Source organism: Bos indicus, chromosome 13 (genome assembly GCF_029378745.1).
Source record: "Bos indicus isolate NIAB-ARS_2022 breed Sahiwal x Tharparkar chromosome 13, NIAB-ARS_B.indTharparkar_mat_pri_1.0, whole genome shotgun sequence".
Classification (NCBI taxonomy): Eukaryota; Metazoa; Chordata; class Mammalia; order Artiodactyla; family Bovidae; genus Bos; species Bos indicus.
Genome location: NC_091772.1, coordinates 55,251,578 through 55,275,154, shown reverse-complemented (window position 1 = coordinate 55,275,154; position 23,577 = coordinate 55,251,578). Strand labels below are relative to the sequence as shown.

At 53.9% G+C, this 23,577-nt stretch overlaps 1 protein-coding gene across 2 annotated transcripts in view; it reads left to right on the top strand.

Annotated features, from left to right (window-relative positions):
- Positions 1-23,577, top strand: part of CDH4 (cadherin 4) — a 478,906-nt gene that overhangs the window by 420,432 nt on the left and 34,897 nt on the right. For both annotated transcript variants that reach the window (XM_070801344.1, XM_019972101.2), the window contains exons 6-7: positions 4,141-4,285; positions 21,830-22,002. In XM_070801344.1, coding sequence (XP_070657445.1) covers positions 4,141-4,285; positions 21,830-22,002 — 318 coding nt within the window. The remainder of the gene's footprint in view (positions 1-4,140; positions 4,286-21,829; positions 22,003-23,577) is intronic.

Sequence of the window (23,577 nt, the reverse complement as noted above, 5' to 3'; positions counted from 1 at the left end):
GGGAAAAACCATGAGAAAGTGAAGGCTGCGAGGCTCAATTAAAGGGACCGTCCACCACTTTCCACTTGGCCTCCTGACCTGGCGGCACACAATTGGCCCTAGAGCTCGGTGGGCGCACAGCTCTCATGCCGCCCGCCCTGGTGTCCGACCCACTTTGGGCTCTGCCTCCTCGTTGTGGGATGAGCATTTGCACCTGTGGGAGGAGGGAGCTGGAGCCAGACCTGGGGGGCAGGGCTGGGCAGCCCCACCCAGCAGCTGAGACCTGCACCCTTAACCTCTCCGACCTCCGTGCTCTCCTGCAAAGGGGAAATAATCAGGCTGCCTCAGCGTGTGTTCTGAGGACTCAGGGTGACATCCCTGCAGTGTTCAGGACAGAGCCCAGCATGTGGTAATGCTGCCTCTGTGGCTACAGCCAGGGCGTCGGAACTCCCAGCTCCCGGGTTATGTTCACAAAGACCTTCAGGTGAGGGGACGCACTCACAGCCTCCACCCTGTGTCATCTACGGACCGGCACTGACGTCACTTGGCTTCAGCCTGCAGTGCCAGATGTGAACCCTGAGAAGGGAGGCTCCACACGGGCAGGCTTGTCCATACTGCATCCCCTGGCAGAGAACAGAGCCCACCACTGGGGGCAGGCAGGCCCCTCTGAGTCACAGGCTTTGCTCTCTCAACTGCTCAGCTCCTAGACCAGGATGGCTGCAGAATTTCTGAGTCCAGCACAAGATGAAATGGGGGCCCCTCTGAGCTTACTACAAGTTTTACGATGGTGATGGCTGAGCGTTAAACCGTACACAGACCCTTCTGAGTACAAGGCCCAAATGACTATGAGGGTCACACACTTGCCTCCTGTGAAGTGGGACAGACAGGAGGCTGAAGCTGGAGGACTTGTGGGTCTCATCCCGGGGCCGTCTGGGCCTCCCCGTTCCCTTCTGCACCTCGGTGCAAATGGCTCAGAACCACACCCGAGTGTCACTGTGCACTCTGAAGACCCCCAGCCCTGGGCACCCCAAGAGCACCTCGATTCCAAGAGCGCCACACACCCTCTCCCTGCACCGCCAAACCAGACCCTGGGAAGGCAGGAGCCACGTTTGGGAAAAGGAGACCCACTTGGCTGTGGACTGAGAGATAGCTCCCCAATTCCTCACCTGCCATGGGCCAGAGAATCACTTTGATTTTAGAGTCCACGATTTTAGTGGGGCTCTGATGTTAGTTACCTCTGTCCACCCAGACAGTCTCCGTGCCACTAAAGTCAACCCCCGACATGATGTGACTCAATTGCAGGGTGACCCCTGTAACCTTCCCACCTGGAACCTGCGCCTCACATCCCAGAGTCCTCTCTGCTCCCCCAATGGGTGCCGTTTAATCGTGTCCTGAGTCCCACTGTCATCATGGCTGTTGAGGGGGTGGGGAAGCATCTCCCACCTGAGAGGGAGTTGACAGACCGTGGACACAGGTCACTGGAGGTGGCTGCACGAAGCCTGTGATCACGAGACAGACGAGCATCACTGCTCTGCGAGGCGATTCCCCAGAAGGTGCCTTCATGGCTTCCTCAGGAAGCCTTGCTGTTGGGGCCACGGGCGGTCAACTTGGGCAGGATCTTCCTGAGCCTCCTTTTCCCTGCGTGTGAACAGAGATCCGACAGACCCATCTCATGGCTCTTGTGAACAGTGAGGTGAGCCAGCGCCTGTGGAGGTCTTGGGGCACTCCCAGCCAGAGCCAGCGCAGGGCTGATGGAAGACAACAGGATCCCGCACACAGCAGGCATGTACAGAGCATCGCAGGAAATTTACTCTGCACAAAACACCCAGATTTGCAAGTCTCAGGACATTCTTTATTGCCAAGTCACAAAGTATTTCTTGTCTCCAACACCAAGACAGACCCCCAGCCCCAAGCCTGCAGCTGTGTGTCCAGCCTGAGAGATGGAGGGTAGGGGTGGGTGGGCTCTTAGAGATTTCCAACAGAATCTATCAAATGTTGTTTTAAGCTTTTGGAGGGGGATGAGAAGACCCGGCCAGCCACTTTCCATTGAGAGTCCACTCGGCCTGCTCCTGCTGCTAAAGATAGCAGCCCAACCAGGGTGTCACTTTAGTTAGAAGATAATAACTTTAATTTTAGCTCAGAATTACTTTTTTCAAAGCCTCCTCACCTTTGCCTCGGCGCCTTATTGCCTGGCCGCATCTGACAAGATGAAGGATGGCCCAGCTGCCCGTGGGAGGATCCCCTGGAGGAGGGCACAGCAACCCACTCCAGTATTCTTGGGCTTCTCTGGTGGCTCAGACAGTAAAGAATCTGCCTGCAACGTGGGAGACCTGTGTTCAATCCCTGGGTTGGGAAGATCCCCTGGAGGAGGGCATGGCAACCCACTCCAGTATTCTTGCCTGGAGAATCCCCATGGACAGAGGAGCCTGGCAGGCTACAGTCCATAGGGTCACAGAGAGTCAGACATGACTGAAGCGACTTAGCAACCACACACTGGCCACCCCGGGAGGACTTCCACAGCAGGGAGGTGCAAACTGGGCTCCAGGAGCGGGGGCCCGATGGCAGGGGGTGTTGGGGGGCGGTTGGCTGGGAGAAACAACCGCACAGCACCCCATCCTGAGATGCTTAAACACGACACTTCAAGCTGATCTGTCTTGAAGGGCGCAGCTGCATGGCTCTGCAGGCTGCAGCTCCCAGGAACCTGAGCTCGCTTGTCTCCTTGTGATGACGTGGATCGTCTCCTCCAAGAAGCCCACCTTGAGCTCCCCCGAAACACACGGTGTCAAGGGGAAAATTCTACACAGGGCTGTCGGCCGAGGCTGCGGAGAGGTCAAGGCCCCTCCTGCAGTCATGGATGGCACCCTCCCCTCCCCCAAGGCTGGCAGAGCCGCTGGGGATGCAGGGCACCAAGGGGATTGCCTGATGACTGGGCGGGGCCCCCAGCTCAGAGACCCCTCCTGCTGGAGGCTCCTCTGGGCACCCTTGACTTGGCACTGTCTTGGCATGAGGACCCTGTAGTCCAGTGTGTTTGGTTTCGAGGGTGATATGGTTTCCACAGAGAGATGAGGGCACGGCTGTGTGACAGTCACAGTGTTGGTCTGGAGAGACAGGTCGGTCCCTTCCACCTCCAAGTGTGGTTTTCCTGTCTAGTCTCAGGGCCCCATGGCCCCACTCTAGCCCGCTCTGCTGCCCGTGGGGCTCAGCCACTCTGCATCCCCCATGCTTGCTGTCCTCTGGGCCCCTCACCCAGGGCTCAGCTCCAGCATCACCTCCTCCGAGAGGCCTGCCTGGCCTCCTCCCCACCCCATGGGTCACCGCAGTCACATGTCTCCTCAGGGGCCATCTCCTGTATGAGAAGCCTCAGGGCAGCCCCGGATCTCATGGAGCCATGGACTAGGGCACATCCAGTGCCTGCCACAGGTGGGCCCTCAATAGATATTGATTGAGCAAATGAATTAATGAGTGAGTGAATGAATAAAAGACAAAAATCCAAAATTGAAGAGGGGAGTCTGAGGAGCCCCTGTGGGCCCTTCAGCCCAAGTTGGGGTACCTACCCTTTGTACCTTGAGTTGTTCCCAGATGGAGCTCCCTGGAGCCCCTTCCCCATCAGAGAGGGGCCTTCCACCCCAGGGCCTCTGGACTCATTTCCTCTCTGCTGTCCCAAGAAAGATAAGCCAGGGTGTGACTGGCCAACAGGGTAGACTCGAAGTGGATGCCCCAGTTCAAGGACCCACTGTGTCTCCTCTCTGGGTCTCCCCCAGGCCTGGCTTCCTGGCAGCAAGGGGCCTAAGCCCCCACCCCCCACACATGGCCTTTCTGCAGCTGCTCTAGGTAGACATGAGTCCTCAGCATCAGTGGTGCACGGATGGGTGTCAGCGTGGACCCTCGGGTCAGCCTCCAGGTCCCATGGTCGCCCTGTTTCACCCTCCCAGGACACCTCCCATTTCCACAGACGAGAGAACCCAGGCTCATGACATATCCCAAGCCCACCCCACAGTCCCCAGGCTGCCCCTTGAGGGGTCCCTGAACTGCTCTGTCGCCCCACCCCAGGGCTGTAGGTCACAGGACATCTGCTCTTGGTGCTTCACAAGGCTTCGGGTCAGGCGCATCCCCACTGGGGGCAGCTGCTGGCCCTGACAGCATATGTTGCTTTCTTTCTAGCTCCGAGCACATGCTGTGGACATGAACGGCAACAAGGTGGAGAACCCCATCGACCTATACATCTACGTCATTGACATGAACGACAACCGCCCCGAGTTCCTTAACCAGGTGTACAACGGCTCCGTGGATGAAGGCTCCAAGCCAGGTGAGCCCTGAGCCCCGAGAGAGGGACATTCCCGAGGAGGGACACGCAGGCCCCGCCGCCATGATGACACCTGAGACTCATCGCCTATGAGTTTATTTTAGCTCCCACTGCATGCCCTAGAGAGTGGGCATCCCTGCTCCACATACCTCACAGTCCAGGCCAGGCACAGACAGAGGGGCTGAAACAAGGGAGCAGAGCCCCTGCAGTGACGATTTGGCTCAGGAGCCCCCTGGGCGCTGAGTCATGGGGACGGCAGTAGATTAGGGAAGTCTCCTCTGCAGAGGTGACCTGTGGGCCAGGAGCTGACTTGTGATCAGAAGCAGCACTCAGAAGGGCAGGGAGGGAGTCTGGCGGCAGGGAGAGCATGTGCAAAGGTCCTGGGGCCAGTCAGGGAGGAGGCTGGCCATCTGAGGCCTCCTGGGCACCTTTGGGCACAGTGGGAAGCACCTGAGAAGACTGACTCCCTCAGCCTGAAGAAGTGAGCTGTGTGGCTGAGGCCCTTGGTCCCCCTCAGAGCTGACCTAAGAGCTGACCCGTCTTCCCAAGGACTCCTGTCCAGCATAAATGATAACAACCGCTTTACAATGTCTGGTCTCTGGATCCCATAATGACCAAGAAGTGGGCGCCTCCCTCCCACTTCAGCTCAGACAAGACTCAAGGCCTGAGGAGGTGGAGCAAGCAGTCCCAACCCCTTGGTGTGGACATGGGCGCTAATCCCCAGCGGATGCTGGCACAATAGCTCAGAGATCCCCCAGCATCACCTGGGAACGTGTTATAAATGCATAGCTGGTGGCCACCCGCTGATTCAGACTCTGCAGGTGGGGCCCCGAGGAAGCAGCCAAGCTCCAAGTAACTCTGCACTTGCTAAGGTTTAAGAAACCCAGCCCTACACTGTCTCCTGATTTGCGGGAGGGTGGGGGGCAGTTGTCCTCAGGACAACTACTCACTTTGGGGCAGGCAGGGGCAGGGGGCAGTGTGGAGCTGAGCCAAGCACCACTGCTGAGGACCCTGCTAAGGGCTGCTGGAAGCTGCCACTAAAATTCGGACTCTGGTAACATTTGAAATTGAGAGAAACTAAGGGTCATTTTGATTCATGAGTGATGCCCCGTGCAATACTGGGAACATTCGCACAGTAAAGGTGTTGCCTGTCATCTGAACATCACAGAGGCTGCCCCTCCCCAGCCCCGGTGGGTGCCCATCCTGGGAAGACTTCCCGGGCCTCTGAGGAGGGGTCAGCAGGCGTCCAGCATGCGGAGGGGCAGGAAAGCAAACATTTATCATCTCTTCTCCCTGGAGGCAACTGCCACAGCTCCGTCTCCAGGGGCTGCTGCTTCCATAAGGTGAAGTGCATTTACAACTGATTGTCCTCAGAATCAGAAGGCATGGGCCAGCCCAATGTCAGCAAAGGGAAAGCAATGTGACATTGTTTCTGCAGAAACCTCAGGTGGCTGGGCCCTGCAGGCCCCTGAGGGGCAGGTGAGTGGCCAAATTAGCTACAAACAACCAAAGAAAGCAAATAAGGACTGCTGACAGCCAGCTCTTTAAGGAGCAGAGTGGAGAGTGGCTGTCGGGCTTGGTGGGTTGTGGGGGGACTTTCTTGTTAACGGAAGCGGCAAGTCCTCTCTCCCCAAGACCCAGGACACTCTGTGAAGGTGCCTCAAATCAAGCCTCCCACATCTTATTTTCAAACAAATCAATGAGACAGTTTTCCCAAACGCATGACTGCCTTTACTCATTAGGATAACAAAAACAACAAACTGCTTCATCTTCCCCTCGAAATCCTGATAAGCCTTTAAGCCAGGACACTGGAGCATCCTCGGATCGCTGGACACGGCCCGGGCGGGCTGAAGGCTGGCCCTTTATTCCCTGGGCACTCAACACCTTTCTGTTTGCACTAAATGTTGGGTGACTTTCGGAGCCCCTGGGTGCCCTCAGCTCCATTTCTGGTCCTGGAACAACCATCAGAGGGGACCAGAGATGTGACCTCTTTGTGCAAAGCCAGGATGGAGCTGCACGGTGCCTCGTTGGGCTTGGCTTGACGCCCTGGTCCAGAACGAGGAGGCCATGTCCAGACAGAGCAGGGCCCACCTCCTCGATGCAGGAGGCTCCCCGGGATATGGAAACAGTCTCTATAAGTCCTTTTCTCACCCCAGTAAATTACAATAATAGAAGGTTTTACACAGTGCCTTTGTGGGATAAGGAAAAACTACCGCCAGAAATTAGTCATTATTCTCTGGAATGATAGGCTAATGAAGGGTTTCAGATGCATGTTCTAATGGAAAACAAGTGAAAAGATATATTCAGTATTGACTCAGCCGGGTAGGAGTCAGCTAAGGTCTGGGAAGTTGCGGTGGGGACGTCAGCCAGCTGCTGGGGGCCAGATCCCAGGTCACCCCACATCTTCACTGACCCCCAGGCCCCTCCATGTCATGAAGCCCTCTCTGGCTTTGCTGAGTCGCAGGGGCCTCACACACAATTCTGGTTCATACAGCTGTTCAGTTCAGTCACTCAGTCATGTCCGACTCTTTGCAACCCCATGGACTGCAGCATGCTGGGCTTCCCTATCCATCACCAACTCCCGGAGCTTACTCAAACTCGTGTCCATAGAGTCAGTGATGCCATCCAACCATCTCACCCTCTGTGGTCCCCTTTTCCTCCCGCCTTCAATCTTTCCCAGCATCAGGGTCTTTTCCAATGAGTCAGTTCTTCACATCAGGCGGCCAACGTATTGGAGTTTCAGCTTCAACATCAGTCCTTCCGATGAATATTCAGGACCTCTTTCCTTTAGGATGGACTGGTTGGATCTCCTTGCAGTCCTAGGGACTCTTAAGAGTCTTCTCCAACACCACAGTTCAAAAACATCAATTCTTTGGCGCTCAGCTTTCTTTATAGTCCAACTCTCACATCTAGCTGAGAAGCTGAATTTCTCGTTGTATTTCGTATAAATGGCCACGTGGGGGCAGTGGTTGCCGTGTTGAGTCCCCACCCGGGTGGGGCCACAGCAGCAGTCACTCCCCATGCCTGGGACCTTCGGGCCCCTCCTGATCATGGTCCCAAATCCTGGAGGTAACTGGCCAGGGGCCGCCAAGACCTGGGAGACTGCATGTGAGGTTGCAGATGAGAAGGGGAGACACGTCCGCTGGCCGCCCTCTGAATGTCCCACAACTGGAGCTTTGCTTGGGTGGGTGCCCCGCTGCTTCCAGGCACACACCCACCTCTGCCTTTCCAAACTCTGCCCTTTCTGCAGAGCCTGCCTTGATGCCCCCCTGTTCTGTGTCCCCCAAATCTTCTGGGCCCACCACCGGAGGGGACCATCTCATGCTTCCAGGCAGAAGCTCCACCTGCAGGGGTGGCCGCACAGTGCACAGAGGCAAGCGGGTTCACCCGCTCCGTGCACTCCCGCTGTCAGGACACGTGACGCGGGTTCACCCGCTCCGTGCACTCCCGCTGTCAGGACGCACGACGCGGGTTCACCCGCTCCGTGCACTCCGGCTGTCAGGACGCGCGACGCGGGTTCACCCGCTCCGTGCACTCCCGCTGTCAGGCGCGACTCGGGTTCACCGGCTCCGTGCACTCCCGCTGTCAGGACGCGCGACGCGGGTTCACCGGCTCCCTGCACTCCCGCTGTCAGGATACGTGGGCACTGAATGTGCATCCCCGTCCCGCAAAACCGGTTGGTCTTAAGGAAGCAGTCTTTTCCATCAAATCCTCTTTCCCTAGCTTTGAAATTGACCCTGTGCTCGTGAGTTCAGATTAATAATAATTATAAAAAATTATGTCTGTAATATGGATGTTTTCCATAAAGAAATGGAGTTTCATTTATTTCAAGTGCACCAGAAAGTGGAACCAAAATTAGAGTTTCCCAGAAAAAGGTTCAACTGAGAAGCGACGAGAAGAAACCCAAGAGGACTGTGACCTGGTGCTTACTGAAGCCTGGGGTAACAGAGGCATCTCTGGCCCTGGGTGGGCAGGAAGCAGGAAGGCCGGGCTTTGGGCAACCTTGACCCTCCTAGGCAAGCACCGCTCCAAGCAACTCTTCAATGTGCTTCCTGATAGGGTCTCATTGGAAGAAATGTCTTTTTAAGATATCTTTTTATTTTGACATGATTGTAGATGCACATGCAGTTGTAAGAAGTAATACAGAGACATCCCACAGACCCTTCCCCTGACTTCCCCCAGTGGTAACATCTCACAGATGCAGGGTCACACCAGGGTGTAACATTGGTGCAAGCCCTGGCCCTCACTCAGACTTCAGCACGCGGGTGTATGTGAGTGCCTGTGTGTCCATGCAGTTTATCACGTGTGCAGATTCGCATGACCTCCATGGTCAAGACAGTAACATTTAAGGCTAACACCCATCTCCCCGCTCACCAATCCATCTGCCCACCGTCCCTACCCTGGCAACCATTGACCTGCTCTCCATATCTGTGATTTTGTCATTTTCAGACTTTTGTATAATTGTGACCATAGCAGTATGTTACCTCTGAGTGTGCTCTCAGTTACTCAGTTGTGTCTGACTTTTGTGACCCCATGGACTGTAGACTGCCAGGCCGCTCTGTCTATGGGATTCTCCAGGCAAGAATACTGGAGTGGGTTGCCATACCCTCCTCCAAGGGATCTTCCTGCCCTGGGGATCAAACTCATCTCTCTTGCATCTCCTGCATTGGCAGGCAGATTCTTTACCACTAGCACAACCAGTCCATCCTAAAGGAAATCAGTCCTGAATGTTCATTGGAAGGACTGATGCTGAAGCTGAAACTCCAATACTTTGGCCACCTGATGCAAAAAACTGACTTATTTGAAAAGACCCTGATGCTGGGAAAGATTGAGGATAGGAGGAGAAGGGGACAACAGAGGATGAGATGGTTGGATGGCATCATCAACTCAACGTACATAGGTTTGGGTGGACTCCGGGAGTTGGTGATGGACAGGGAGGGCTGGCGTGCTGCGGTTCATGGGGTCGCAAAAGAGCCAGACACGACTGAGGGACTGAACTGATCTGAGCACCACCTGGGAAGCCCATGTTACCTTTGGGGGCTGGGTTTTTCCACTCAGTATAATTCTCTGGATATTCAGGCAAATTGTGTGTCCACTTCAGGAGTTGGTGATGGACAGGGAGGCCTGGCGTGCTATGATTCATGGGGTTGCAAAGAGTCGGACATGACTGAGCAACTGAGCTGAACTGAACTGAAGCTCGTTTCTTTTCACTGCTGAGTAGGCTGCAGTGTGGAGTCCCTACCCTCATTCACCCTTTGAAGGGCGTTCTGGCTGTCCCAGTTTGGGACAGTAATGAAGCTGCCAAGAACTTTCACTCCCGTGTGGACTTTCATGTGAATTTTCATTTTCTCTGGGACAAATGCCTGAGGACTCAATCACTGGGTGGTACGGGCACCAGGAAGTGCCACACACTCTTCTGATCTCCTGTCCCACCGTCTGAGTGGCCCGGCTTCTCCGTCCTCACCGCATTTGGTGGTGTCATCATGTCGTGTTAGCTGTTCTGATAGGTGCGCAGTGCTACCTCACTGTGGTTTCTATTTCTCTTTCCCTGATGCTAACTGTGGTGGAGATCCCTTCCTGTGCTTGCCATCTGCATCTCCTCCTTGCTGGGACGTCTCTTCATGTCTTGTGTCCATCTTCTAATTAGTTGCTTTTTTAATCACTGAGTTTTGAGAACTGTTTATTTGAGATGCAAGCCCTTTGCCCGATGTGTGGTCTGCAGATAATTTCTCCTACTTTGGCACTCATGTTTTTCATGCTCTTCAGGGGGTCTTTTGGGAGGGAGCAAGAGTTTTTCATTTTGATGAAGTTCAATTTTTCACTCTCCTTTGATGGACTGGACTTGGGTATTGAGAACTCTTCCCAAACCCTGGGTCCTGAATATGTTCTAGGCTTCATTCTAAAGGTTTTAAGTTTCACATTTTATTTTTCGTCCTTGGTCCATTCCAAGTTAATTTCTTTTTTCTTAATGTTTCAAATTTGTTCATCTATTAACCAAGAAAGGTGCTTCCCCCTACCCCATTATATTCACATTTCAGGGATGCTATAGACTGTTCAAATTCACTTTTGGACATTGAGTTAATTTCTGTGTGATTTTTATAGAAGGCGTGAGACTCAGTCTGGTTCATTTTTTGCTTATGGATGCCCAGATGCTCCTGCACTGTTTGTTGGAAAGGCTTTCTGTATTTCATTGAGTTGCTTGTGTACCTTTGTCAAAAATCAGTTGGCTTGTTTATGGGTTTGCTCTGTGTTCTCTGCTCCCATCCACTGATCTGCCAGCCCCTTGCTCCCTGGATGTCGGTAGCTCCATAGGAAACCTTGAGTGGAGCGGAGGTAAAGGCTGTTTCAGACTCCAGCTACCCCTTGTCCTCACGGGGTGGGACTGTGCCCTTGGCAGGTGACATCGTGTGGCACTCAGCCACTCATCTTAGACTCCCAGTGGCCAGCTGTGGCCAGCATGGCGAGGCCTCGGCCGGCCACTCATTCTGTCTCATCGTTAAATGGAGGTGATTGTACCACCGACCTTGGGGAATCAGCTGAAGGCGTCCACCTGAGGCAGCTGACACCTGTGCTACTGTTAATGGTGTAATTACTATTAATGGGTATTAACTTATTACTATTGTTAAATGTTCTTACTCAAAATATCGGTTCATTTTCCCAACTCTGGTAGCAAGTTACATTGTCAGATGGAATCTCAGATTGAACCATAAATCTCGCTTAAAACCAGCTGTCCTCTACATTACGTTCCTGCGTCCCTCAGGTCACCTGATGGCCGAGCTAGACCTCAGACGTTCTGAATTATCACAAACTCCCCACTGGCCACGGCTGAATGAGGGGCTCGGCCAGCCAGAGCCAAGCTGAGGCCTGGTCCCAGAGCTGATGGGAGGATTGGGCCCAGGTGCTCCTCCAGGCCCTGCCCCCTTCAGGAGGATACGCAGGAGAGGGAAGGGGAGGGGTCCTCCTGGGTGAGGCCACAGCTGGGCCTTGGCCAGTGGGCCGCAGCAGAGGGCGTTCAAGAGGAGAAACCGGAGGAACCCCTGTAAGCCCCAGCTTCCAGCCGAGCAGGCTTCCCCATCGGGCCCCTATTCACCCCCTGACCCCAGTCCTATTCCCAGAGCTGCATAGGGTTGGGGGGTGGCACTGCAGAGCAGAGGCTGAGACCCTGGGAGGCCCTCGGCCAGGCCAACTGTTTTCTTCACCAGAAGCAAGCGCTCTCCTGCACCTCCGGGTGCCCCTCCAGGGTGCAGGCGCATCTTTAAAAGGTCAAGTTCAGCTCCTTGGAACTTGGCCTCTTTGAGAAGAAGGACAGATTAAAAACCTTTGGGGCCCCTGACCTGCAGCTTCTGAGCCCAACCACTTCCCAGGCTCGTGAACCTGGCCGGGGGAGGCCCCGCGTCTCTGCTGGAGGCCTCGGGCTCCCCCGCAGTGGGCTCACCTCCCACTGATGCTCTGACTACGCGGCCATCATGGAAACAGCACTGACCGGGCCGCTGGGGGCCGGGCACCCTGTTAGGGCCTCCAGACAGGAAACCTGCTGAATCGTGTACAGCCCTGTGACAGGCACTGTGGACAGGAGGGAACAGAGGCGAAGAGCAGGTAAGAAGAGACAGCGGGAGCGCGCGTCACCAAACCAAACTTCCTGGTGCCGCGCTGCCAGTCCACCCACATGGGGTGTGGTTGTGGTGAAGGAACGTGTATTTACTGAAATGGCTCCAAACCAGGACAGGCGGTTCGTGCTCAAAAGATCCAAACCCTTCTTGCGGGGGGTGGAGGTGTCGGGGGCGAGCGCGGGTGTGATGATTAGCTCGTGCACAATTCTCTACTTGGTGGGGGGGCGGGGCGGGGTCGCGGGGGTTAATATTATCAACTCTTAGGCGCCTGTAGGTCGGGCCACACGTGCTCAGAACTCATGGTCATCAAGTAGTTAATGTGCTCCACGGGGTGGTGGTCTCAGCCTTTGTTAACCCACCCATGAGACCAGCATCAGATGCTGTTATCAGGGTATTTCAGAGAGGAGCTGGTGCAGAGGACATGCGGCCGGGCCGGGGGTGGGGGGGAGCTAGTGTGGGGGCGGGGCCAGTGGGGGGAAGTAGGGGCAGAGGCCCCGGAGTGTCCTGCTTTGGTTCAGGTGGGGACAAGAGTTAAAGCAGGTGATCTGGCTCATGAGCTGCAGTTCTAACCATGGAGCTAAACTGCCTCCCCTCCCCAGCCTGGGTCAGGAATAACTATGGACGCAAGTCTCAGAAAACCCAGCTGAAACAAGTGGCATTTTAGATGAGTGCATGAAGCTGGCAGGCTCCCCATCTCTGTGCCCTTTGCCTCCCTCTCTGATTTCTCACCATGAGGTCACAACATGGCTGCTTTACCTCCAAGCGTCACATACACTATCAGGGGAGAAGGGTTAGGGAACCATCCCTCTGGAAAAGCACACACAAAAGCTGTGTGTGAGGTGCCCCTTCTCCAGGGTGGGAAAGCGTGAACTCCACTTCCAGGAAGCCCATTGTCCAGTTGAGGAACCAAAAGACAGGTGTGCTAGGTAGGGGCCTACAGATGGTATCTGATGCACGTGTGGGCAAAGGCCATTAGGATGGGAGGAGTCTCTCCTGCCCCAGGGCCTCTGCAGGGGCTGCGCACACAGCCTGGCCAGCCTCCCCCTGACTGCTAGCACACTGGCTCCCCCTCGCTTCTCCAGAGCTGTCTTCCCCACCGAGCTCACCAGCCCAGCCTCCCCCTGACCGCTAGCACACTGGCTCCCCCTCGCTTCTCCGGAGCTGTCTTCCCCAGCGAGCCCACCAGCAGGCGCTCCCTGCACACAGACGCCTCTGGTCGTATCACTACTGCGTCCTCTCAGTTTGTTGTCATCACTGCCTTTCCCCTTTGCAGGGCAGAGACCCTGTCTGTCCCCTCACTTCCTCCATCACCACCATGTGCCTGAGCAAGGGTGGGATTCAGTGACAGCTCAGCCTGAGCCACGGGCCAGCTCGTGGGTGGGGACCGCACCTCCGTGCCCAGGCCCCCACCTCTCTGGAGCTCCGAGGGTGCACAGCAGTTCTGTGAAGGCCTCCTGGAGGGTCCACACCTGTGCAGAGGGAGGCGGCCAGGCCTGCAGTGTGCCCCAGTGGCCGGCGGTGTCTGATGCTATGTGCCTCAACCCCTGGTCAGGTTTATCCTGCTGACCCTCCAGTCTCACACTTCCTACCACCCTACCCAGCCCCCACTTTTCAGGAAATGAGCTCACAGGGCTCAGGACAGACCTCACAGCTCCATCCTCATAGCTGGACACCCCCCTCCCCTCTGCACCAGCTGGGGGTCCATGTCCTTACAACAACCCTTCCCTCTGGAAATCAGAGTCGCCATGTGCTCTCCTGCCTGGAGGCAACCAGACGGGTTTCATGGCGTCGCTCGAGCCTCCCAAGAAAAGACGCCTCTGTATCGATTATTTTTACTAAAAAAAAAAAAAAAAAGCTGTAATTGGAATCTCTGCTTTTCCTAACCCCTTGTAACTGCATGAGGGCCTATATTATAAATTTTGAAATTAATGTCACTTTAAAATATTAAATAGCAGAGAAATCTACATGCTGCAAATGAAGTCAAAGAAACCTTCATCGATATAATGCAGTTTTTGCTTAAATAGATTATTCTATTAGTGGGCCCTGTTTATTTATTTATTTTATTTCTGTGCCGGTGGAAGTCCCCCTGAGACTAATGCCACGGACTATTGCACAGATGGCACCAGATACTTGAAAGTCATCCGAATATTAAGAATTTAAATCTTTAGCCTCAGTGATTTGAGCAGAAAGCCAATTATGGGGCTGAATTAGTTTTCAAATTAAACTGCGATTTAAGGCTTGTGAAATTAATCCTTTAAGGCGCATGGCAGCGTTTGTACATGAACTCCTCGCAAAAACCCAACCTCTGTCTTCTCCCCCTTTCCTGCTGGCCCGACTAATAAAGAGACGTCCAGCGTCTCAGGCAGCAGACGGCATGCCCTCTTAGGTGAAAATGCAGAGTGATGCTCAGTTTCCTTTGTTAAGATGAAGTCAGGCCTTTCTACTGGGGAGGGAGGGAGACCCAAGGAGAAAGCCACAGAAGGTGATTTCCTCCTGGATCTCACAGCCCAGCTGGTGGGGAGAGGCTTAACTCCCAGGTTATGACAGAAGCTGCTGCAGTGAGCAGTCCCAGCAGAGCGCACAGCCGGGTACCACGGTCAAATCACTCCCTCCCATGGGTGGCCCAGGCTGCCTCTGCAGGTGTACCATGACACTGGGGCTACTGGGTGCTTATGGCTGCCCGTGGACCAGACCTGCCCCACTGGAGAAGGATCAGGCTTAGCCGGGGAGGCCAGGTCATGCCTTCCCAGACACTGGGGGCCAGCCCTGCTCACACCCCAAGGTGCGATGTAGCCGCTGAACACTTGCTGGAGGGTTTAGGAAGGGGCACCCTCGAGTGTGAGGAGAGTGAGACACGGGCCGGGGCAGAGATAGGGTGCCACCCAGGTAAAGGCCTGGCCCCCAAGTCAGGAACCATTTCTGAGTGCCCACTGAGGGTGGCGCTGGGGCTGGGACGAGTGTCCGGAGTACAAGCAGAGGCCGTCTCCCCCAAGCAGCTCTCCAGGTTTCAGAAAGAAGCTCCTTACACCTCTGCCCTGCCCTCCTCTTCTAGGAAGGAAGTGAAAATAACCCTGAGGCCTAGATCAGTTCCAGGGCCCCGAACACTTATATTTCATCTGGGTTTGCTGCCATGGCAACCCTGCCCTTGGCCTTTGGGCTCAGAGCACTTGGGCATGCCTGGGTCGCCTGACCACAAAGCAGCGGCCATGGACCCGCCAGGTTTTCAGAATCTGTTTTGAAGGAAACCAAATTGTGATTAAGGCTGAAAAAAAGTCCCATCAGTTTCCCTTTTTTAAAATAACATTTTACCGTCTGATCATCAAGTGATAATCTTTGGAGGAAACTTGGGAGATATAGAGAAAATCACAAAGAAAAAAACGCCTTCTCCCATCTTGCCTGCCACGCAGATTGCCGTGAACACGTCTGTCAAAGATTCCCCTCTGGTCTCCTCTCTGCATGAACACATTGTTATATTAAAGAACACAGTTTAGAAACGATTGTTCTCAATTTTGCTGTATATCATGAACATTTCAAGTGTCATGAAATATTCTGGCTTTAAATGATTTCCATTGTGGGAATGTACCACAGTTTATTCAGCCAGTTGTCAGACTTTCAGCATCAATTACTTATTTTTTTTTAATTTATTTATTTTTGGCTGTGCTGGATCTTCACCACTTTGCACGGGCTTTCTCTAGTTGCAGCAAGCAGGGGCTACTCATCGTGGTGTGCGGGTTTCTCACTGCAGTGGATCAGCAGGGGCTGCTCATCGTGGTGGTGTGCAGGTTTCTCACTGCGGTGGATTTTCTTGTTGCAGAGCACGGGCTCTAGGGCATCCAGGCTCAGTATTTGCAGCTGGTGGGCTCTAGAACAGCAGCCTTCAGCAACGGGCTTAGTTGCTTGGCAGCATGTGGAATCTTCCCAACCAGGGATAGAATCCTTGCTCCCTGCATTGGCAGGCAGACTCTTTACCATTAAGCCACCAGAGAAGTTCTCAATTACTTATTAATTGTGCTCCTTGTTTGCACTGCTAGGTGTGAGCTTCACAGGTCAGGGACATTTTTCTACTTTTATTTGAGACCATTGTTGATGCACACGCACTTGTGCAACAGAAGACACACTGAGCCCGCATCCACCTTCCCTGACAGTATGTGGAAATAAAGACTGGCAGATGGGAACCAGCAGAGGCTGTGTGTTCAGAGCACGGGGTGGGATCGGGGCGGGGGGGGTGGGTGGGCGTCAACAGCCACCATCACAGGCAGGCTAGAAGGCATGGAGAGGGGCTTGGGCATGCCCCAGTGAGGGCTGGGGGACTGGCAGTAGGGGCCCAGCGTGGGGCATCCTATGTGGTTGACTAGAGGTGCATTTTGACTTTTCTGGCAGATTTGGGTTTTGTTTTTATTTGGCTGCATCAGACCTCAATTGCGGCGCATGGACTCTAGAGCACGGGCTCAGTACTTGTGGCACACGAGCTTAGTTGCCCTGCAGCATGTGGGATCTTGGCTCCTGTGTTCCCTGCATTCCAAGGAGATTCTCACCCACTGGACCACCAGGCAAGTTCCTGGCTGATTTGTTTTTAATCTGCCTCTGATGACTCAGTTACCAGAATCTCCCCTGGTCTGGTCCTGGTCAGTTCTTTCGCTGTTTTCAGACAGGTTTTGTCTTCCTGTGTGCCTGGTTCATCATGGGCAGAGCCCTTCGTGTGAACAGTTGCCGTGGTGACTTGAGGCTGTGTGAGACGGTACCTGTCTCTGTGGAGGATGTGCTTTTGCTCCTGCTGGGGACACTGGTAACCTAAGTGACCTTAACTAGAGCTGTGCTCCTGCGAGGCCATCTCTTCCCCATTCACCCTCACCCCTGGAAGTGCACTGCCCTTCCAGATCAGCCCAGAGACTCAAGCGTTTTCCAGGTGCTCCCTGACACACACCCACGGCAAGCCCTAAACTCGGTGTTTTCACCCCATTCCCATCAGTCTGCTGAAAGACTCATGGAGCTCTTTGGCTGTCAGAAGCCAATTTGGAATCAGCAAACATCTAGAGAGGAAAGACAGCCCCGGGCCTGGGCTCCCCTTTCCAGCCAGCACCCCCCAAGTCTGTGCCGCTGCTGTCTCTCTGCCCTGAATGAGATGCTCTTATTGCATGTGAGGTCCAGCTTCTCTTGTTTTCCTTGAGAGGAAGATTGGTTTAAGATAAACATTGTCCACCATTTGTTAAAATAGGACTTCCTGGATTTCTTTTAAATACTGAATGCCTCTAGGGAAATTCTACTGATAATTAAATTCATTAAAATTGGGTTTACACACAATTCTTTGCGAATAGCCATTGCATGAAGCTAGCTGGGTGTGTTTGATGGACTTTCTTCCAATGGCTTTCAAAACACAGAAGTTCTGTATGTTTCCCCTAGAAGACACTCGATAAAGACGTGTGGAATGAAGCAATGAACATCCTAGTGGGTGCGCAGCATCTTGGTCTGACTGCAGCCAATTCCCTCTGAAATCCAGCAAATGAGTTCATGTCCTCCCTGCCACCCTTGGCGTCCCCCCCACTTCCGGCTGCGTGAAGCCTGTTCTCTGCATGTCTTTTGTTTTGTTTAATGATATATTTTTTTAAGATTTATTTACTTTTTTTATTTTTTGACTGTGGTGGGTCTTCAGAGTTGTACACCAGCTTTCTCTCGTTGTGGCAAGCGGGGGCTACTCATCATTGTGGCGCTCAGGCTTCTGAGGCGGTGGCTTCCCTTGTTGCCGAGCACAGGCTCTAGGCACACAGGCTTCAGCAGTTGGAATGTGTGGGCTCAGTAGTTGTGGCTCTCAGGCTTAGTTGCCCTCAGTCACGTGGGATCTTCCTGGACCAGGGATTGAACCGGTGTCCCCAGCCCTGCATTGCAAGGTGGATTCCTAGCCACTGACCACTAGGGAAGCCCTCTGTGTGTCTTGAAGACATACCTTTGACCCACTCTCCTGATGAAAACATCTCCCTGTGATCTTAGAACAAAGTCCAAAATCCTTGCCGTGAGCCCAGCCTACCTCCAGCCCCATCACATGCCCCCACCTCTCTCTTCTTCAAACATCCAGAGCTCTTCTCTGCCCCAAGGCCTTTGTCCCCACTTCCTGGAGTCCTGCCCCCTCTTCCCTACCCCACGGGACCTCATCTCTCAGGCCTGCCCTGCTTCCTCTGTAGTTCCCTCCCACCTGGTTACTCTGCATATTCACACAAGCATTCTTACCCACTCCAAAGCCCTTACCCCAGCTGCCGAGGATCTGTCTCTCCTGTGTGTTCTGTCCCTCTTCACTGGCCTGTTAGGGGTGGGACCACGGCCATATGGTTGTTCTCTACACACGGAGCACAGAGCCTGGTGTCTGCACACAGCAAGTGCTCAGTCAGTAACTGAGGGGCAAGTGAAGTGAAGTCAAAGTCACTCAGTCATGTCTGACCCTTTGCGACCCCATGGGCTATAGCCTGCCAGGCTCTCTGTCCATGGAATTCTCCAGGCAAGAGTACTGGAGTGGGTAGCTGTTTTCTTCTCCAAGGGATCTTCCCGACCCAGGGAACAAACCAGGGTCTCCTGAATTGCAGGCAGATTCTTTATGAGCTGAGCCACCAGGGTAACCCAAGAATACTGGAGTGGGTAGCCATTCCCTTCTCCAGGGGGTCTTCCCAACCCAGGGATTGAACCAAGCTCCCCTACATTGCAGGCGGATTCTTTACCAACTAAGCTACCAGGAAATTGAGAGCTAAGCATCCCCATACACTGGAATATTATTCAGCCATAAAGAGGAATGAACCCTGAAATCATTAGCCTCAGAAAAAGACACCAGATGCAAAGGCCACGTGGTATATGATTTCACTGATAAGCCATGCTCAGAAGAGGCTGATCCACAGAAACAGAAAGTGGATGTGTGTTTCCAGGGCCTGGGAAGGAGGATGTGGGAAATTCTTAGTGGACACAGATTTCTTTGGGGGGATGACAGGATGCTCTGGAATTAAGATACTTTCTACTGACAATGCACAACAACTGAATATGCCAGAATACACTGACTTGTGCACTCTAAAAGGGTGAATTTTCTGATGCATGGATTCAGTTCAGTTCAGTCATTCAGTTGTGTCTGACTCTTTGCAACCCCATGAATCGCAGCACGCCAGGCCTCCCTGTCCATCACCAACTCCCGGAGTTCACTCAGACTCACGTCCATCGAGTTGGAGATGCCATCCAGCCATCTCATCCTGTCGTCCCTTTCTCCTCCTGCCCCCAATCCCTCCCAGCATCAGAGTCTTTTCCAATGAGTCAACTCTTCGCATGAGGTGGCCAAAGTACTGGAGTTTCAGCTTCAGCATCACTCCTTCCAATGAACACCCAGGACTGATCTCCTTCAGAATGGACTGGTTGGATCTCCTTGCAGTCCAAGGGACTCTCAAGAGTCTTCTCCAACACCACAGTTCAAAAGCATCAATTCTTCGGCGCTCAGCCTTCTTCACAGTCCAACTCTCACATCCATACATGACCACTGGAAAAACCATAGCCTTGACTAGATGGACCTTTGTTGGCAAAGTAATGTCTCTGCTTTTCAATATGCTGTCTAGGTTCGTCATAACTTTCTTTCCAAGGAGTAAGTGTCTTTTAATTTCATGGCTGCAGTCACCATCTGCAGTGATTTTGGCGCCCAGAAAAATAAAGTCTGACACTGTTTCCACTGTTTCCCCATCTATTTCCCATGAAGTGATGGGACCAGATGCCATGATTTAGTTTTCTCAATGTTGAGCTTTAAGCCAACTTTTTCACTCTCCTCTTTCACTTTCATCAAGAGGCTTTCATGTTGATTAAAAGAAAAAAACTATAAATCTGAGGATTATATGAGCGGACAGCAAGGGCTGCAGGCCTGGAGCTCCGTGCCTCCTGCAGCGTCGAGCCCCACCCAGCGAGGATGTCTTGTCTTTCAGTCATGAAAAGGCGGGTCCTGAGCCCATTCGTCTCCGGTTGGAGGATGAGGATAGAAAACCTGAGCCCTGTAAAACAGATTTCCGCCTTCCTCTTGCTGTATGCCTTCTTTTCTGTTCCCATAAAATGCATCTGCCTTGAGAAACTTTTTTTCAGTTAAAGTCGACAGCAAAGCTGACTCTGTGTCAGGCCCTCCCTGCACGGGGGGTAGGAGAGGCTGGACAGGCACGCAAGAGGACCTGCCGGGCACACACCTCGTGCAGTGAGAGACTCTGGGAGCATGCAGGAGAGACCCCTGCCTCGACCATGGAAGTGTCTCCACCACTGTCTGCCCAGCTCCTCGTGCAGCACCAGCCCAGAGCAAATTCTTAGCATGTGTCTGATGAATGAAGCCCCCTGCCCATTACCACCCTGGATCCCAACAGGCCTGGAGGCCCCCCAGCCCCAAGCCAAGTTCAGCCTCAGCATAAGCCAGCACCTTTAAAAAGGACCCAGTGGAGGATGGTGCCCACACTCCCTCACCCCTGTAGGCCCTCGACAGCACACTGCTCCAACCAGGGAACAAGGAGCCGAACCAAGAACATGCAGATGAGGACAAAGGCAGCATGCCCCAGGCCCCAGGGGCAGGTGCAGGGCTGGGAGCCCATGCCAGTCAGAACTCCAGGTTGCAAGCAACAAAGGTAGTATAGGATTAGTTCAGTCGTGTCTGACTCTTTGTGACCCCATGGACTGTAGTCCACCAGGCTCCTCTGTCCATGGGATTCTCCAGGGAGGAATACTGGAGTGGGTTGCCATTCCCTTCTACAGGCGATCTTCCTGAACCGGGGATCAAACCCGGGTCTCCTGCATTGCAGGCAGATTCTTTACCATCTGAACGACCAGGGAAGCCTAGAATAGCATAAGACAAGAAGGGGAATATGTTCTAATATTAGTTCAGGTGTACAAAGCATCTGTAAGGGACCTTCCCCTCAATTTTGCTGTGAACCTAAAAGTGCTTAATAAAGAAAAGTCTTCATTTTTTTCTGTATACAGATAAGAGCTTCAGGGGCAGCTTGACCCAGGGGCTGCCCAGTGAGAGGTGGTCACTTGAGCCTGCCATGGCTTTGTTTCCTCTGAGATGGCCCTGTCCTTCAGTTTCTATCTCTGATGACAAAAAGTGACCACAGCCTCCAACCTCACACGCTGGCCCAGCCAAGTCCAGGGGCAGGGATGGCACACTGAATTCCTAGAAACTCCAAAAAGCATATGCCCTTGCTCCCAAGCTCTGACTGGTCAGCCCACTGCTGATCACGGTGGCCAGGGGTGGAGGGCAGGCTGATCTAGCCAGGGCCTCCCAGTGGGGAAGGGCAGACACCAACAGGAATGCCACACCCCACTCTCAGGAGGCAGGGGACTCTCCTGGGGTGTCCTCTGCAGACCTCAACCCTGGCGCCTGGTGGGGAACGGGTGCTGAGCTGGGGGAGGGTGTAGGTACTCACCACCTCTGGGCTCGCACACCCCGAATTTACTCCACCTGCCTCTGCATCCATGTGCACAGCATCCCCTCTGTGGGGTCTCTTCTCACTTAGCACCCTTGAGTGCCTATCAGGCACCTTCAGGATACAGCCCTGTTTCTTTACTATGTGCTGAGTCCCCACATTCTGGCTAGAGCCTTGGGCTGTGTGGCTCAGGAGGGAATGTGTTGAGTTTTGAGCCGGAATTGCAGGCTGCACTAACCCTGGGTGGCTCCCTCTCCTGACGAAGTCAGAGCAGTGACATCAGAGCAGACTTGAGCTTGGGAAGAAGGCCCCACCCCCGTGGTTCTGCAGGGGGATATGGGGGTGGAGGGAAGGACAGACACATTCCCGAGGGCCTGGCAGCAGTCCAGCCCAGGGGTGAAGGATGACACACACCACATCCAGCCTCCAGGAAGATATGACTTCGGGAGACATCTGCTGGGGTGTGTGCGAGGGGCAGTGGCGGGCGTGGCAGGCGAGTCCCACATGAGCTGCCGTCTCTGTTGCAGGCACCTACGTGATGACAGTCACAGCCAACGACGCGGATGACGCCACCACAGCCAACGGGATGGTGCGCTACCGGATCGTGACCCAGACCCCGCAGAGCCCCTCCCAGAACATGTTCACCATCAACAGTGAGACGGGCGACATTGTGACAGTGGCTGCTGGCCTGGACCGAGAGGTGAGGTGGGCGCCGTGGGGCTGGGGCACAACCTCCCCACTGCAGTCTGTGTGGGAGAGGTTGACCCAGAGGGAGGTCACCGTGGGCCTGGGCGGAATGGTGATGCCCGCTGCTGCTGCCACCAGAGGAATGGAGGAGGGGGGATCATGTGTATATGCAGTGGATGACATGTTTATGGTGTGGATCGTGTGTTTATATGATGTGGGTCACATTTATATAAAGTGGATCACGTTTATATGATTGGATCACATGTTTATATGAAGTAGATTGTGTGTTTGTATTTTGTGGATCGTGTGTATTATGTGGATCGTGTGTTTACACGATGTGGATCATGTGTTGATATGAAGTGGATTGTGTGTATATACAGTGGACCGTGTGTATATTCGGTGGATCACATGTGTAAGTAGTCGGTTTTGCATATACATATAGTGGATTGCATGTGAATATGGAGATCATGTTATGCACAGTGGATCGTGTGTTTATATGCAGTAGATCACGTGTGTGTAGTGGACTGCACATGTACAGAGTAGATCATGTGTGTATGCAGTGGACTGCATGTATAGGCAGTGGACTGTGTCCACAAGGTGTCGTGAATGGATGAGGTAGAGCTAACTGTGAAGAAGTCGGAGGCTTCTCAGAAGAGGTGGCCTTGCTCTGAGCCTTGGAGGTTGATATAATCAGTTCTATTTCCTCCCCTTTGGGAATAAAGACCCACTTTTTCTGAACACTGCACACCAGCTGTCTAACTGGTTCTGAGCAATCACAGATTCCCACCCCACAGACTCCTCCTTTCGATCAGAAACTTTCACTGAGCACCGGCTTTGTTCTGGAAACCACCAAGGGTACCAGAGAGTAGTGGGCAGGGCGAGTGGTGACTGCTTGCGTGGGGCTGACTCCACAGGAGGGAGGAGCGGGTGAGGGGGACAATCCCCGCAAGATAAATGAGTCCAGGTAGTGGCATGGCTTAAAGGAAATGGCATCATGTGGAGGGGGGGATGTCCAGGGAGGCCCTGTCCTGGTCTCAGGAAGGCTGCGTGTGACTGTCCCAGGGCTGTCCTGACAAAGGAAGTGTGTCCTCTCACAATGCTGGAGACCATGAGCCCAAGATCCTGGCAACCTTGGGCTCCAGCCCAGAGAGCAGAGGGTCCCACCCACCTCCCCCAGGGCACAGGTCCACTCCCCACCCAGCACAGCCTCGCTGGCCTCCACCACCTCTAAAGAGCCGCTGCTCATTGCTAGATGAGCCTGGACTTCAGGTGAAGGAAGCAGAGGCGGGAGCAGGTGGTACCAGCCCTTGGCCCCGATCGCCCAGCCTGCTGAGCCATCACCTGCCCTGTTTGAGATAATGAGCAGCCTGCCGCACAGTCCTGCAGGGAGCCTGGCTGCAGTTCCAGGCTTGGAGGAGAGAAGAGGTGTTTCTGGGGCCTCTGTCCCAAGGAGAGAGGGCAGCACTCAGGGGACCTTCTGCAGAGCAGGGAGATCCCAGCTGGGAAAGCTCAGGGAAGCTGCTGGTTCCGAAGGCACGGAGCGGCTCTGAACACCATGCCCCTGCTTTCCCCTGTGAGTGGCCTGCGG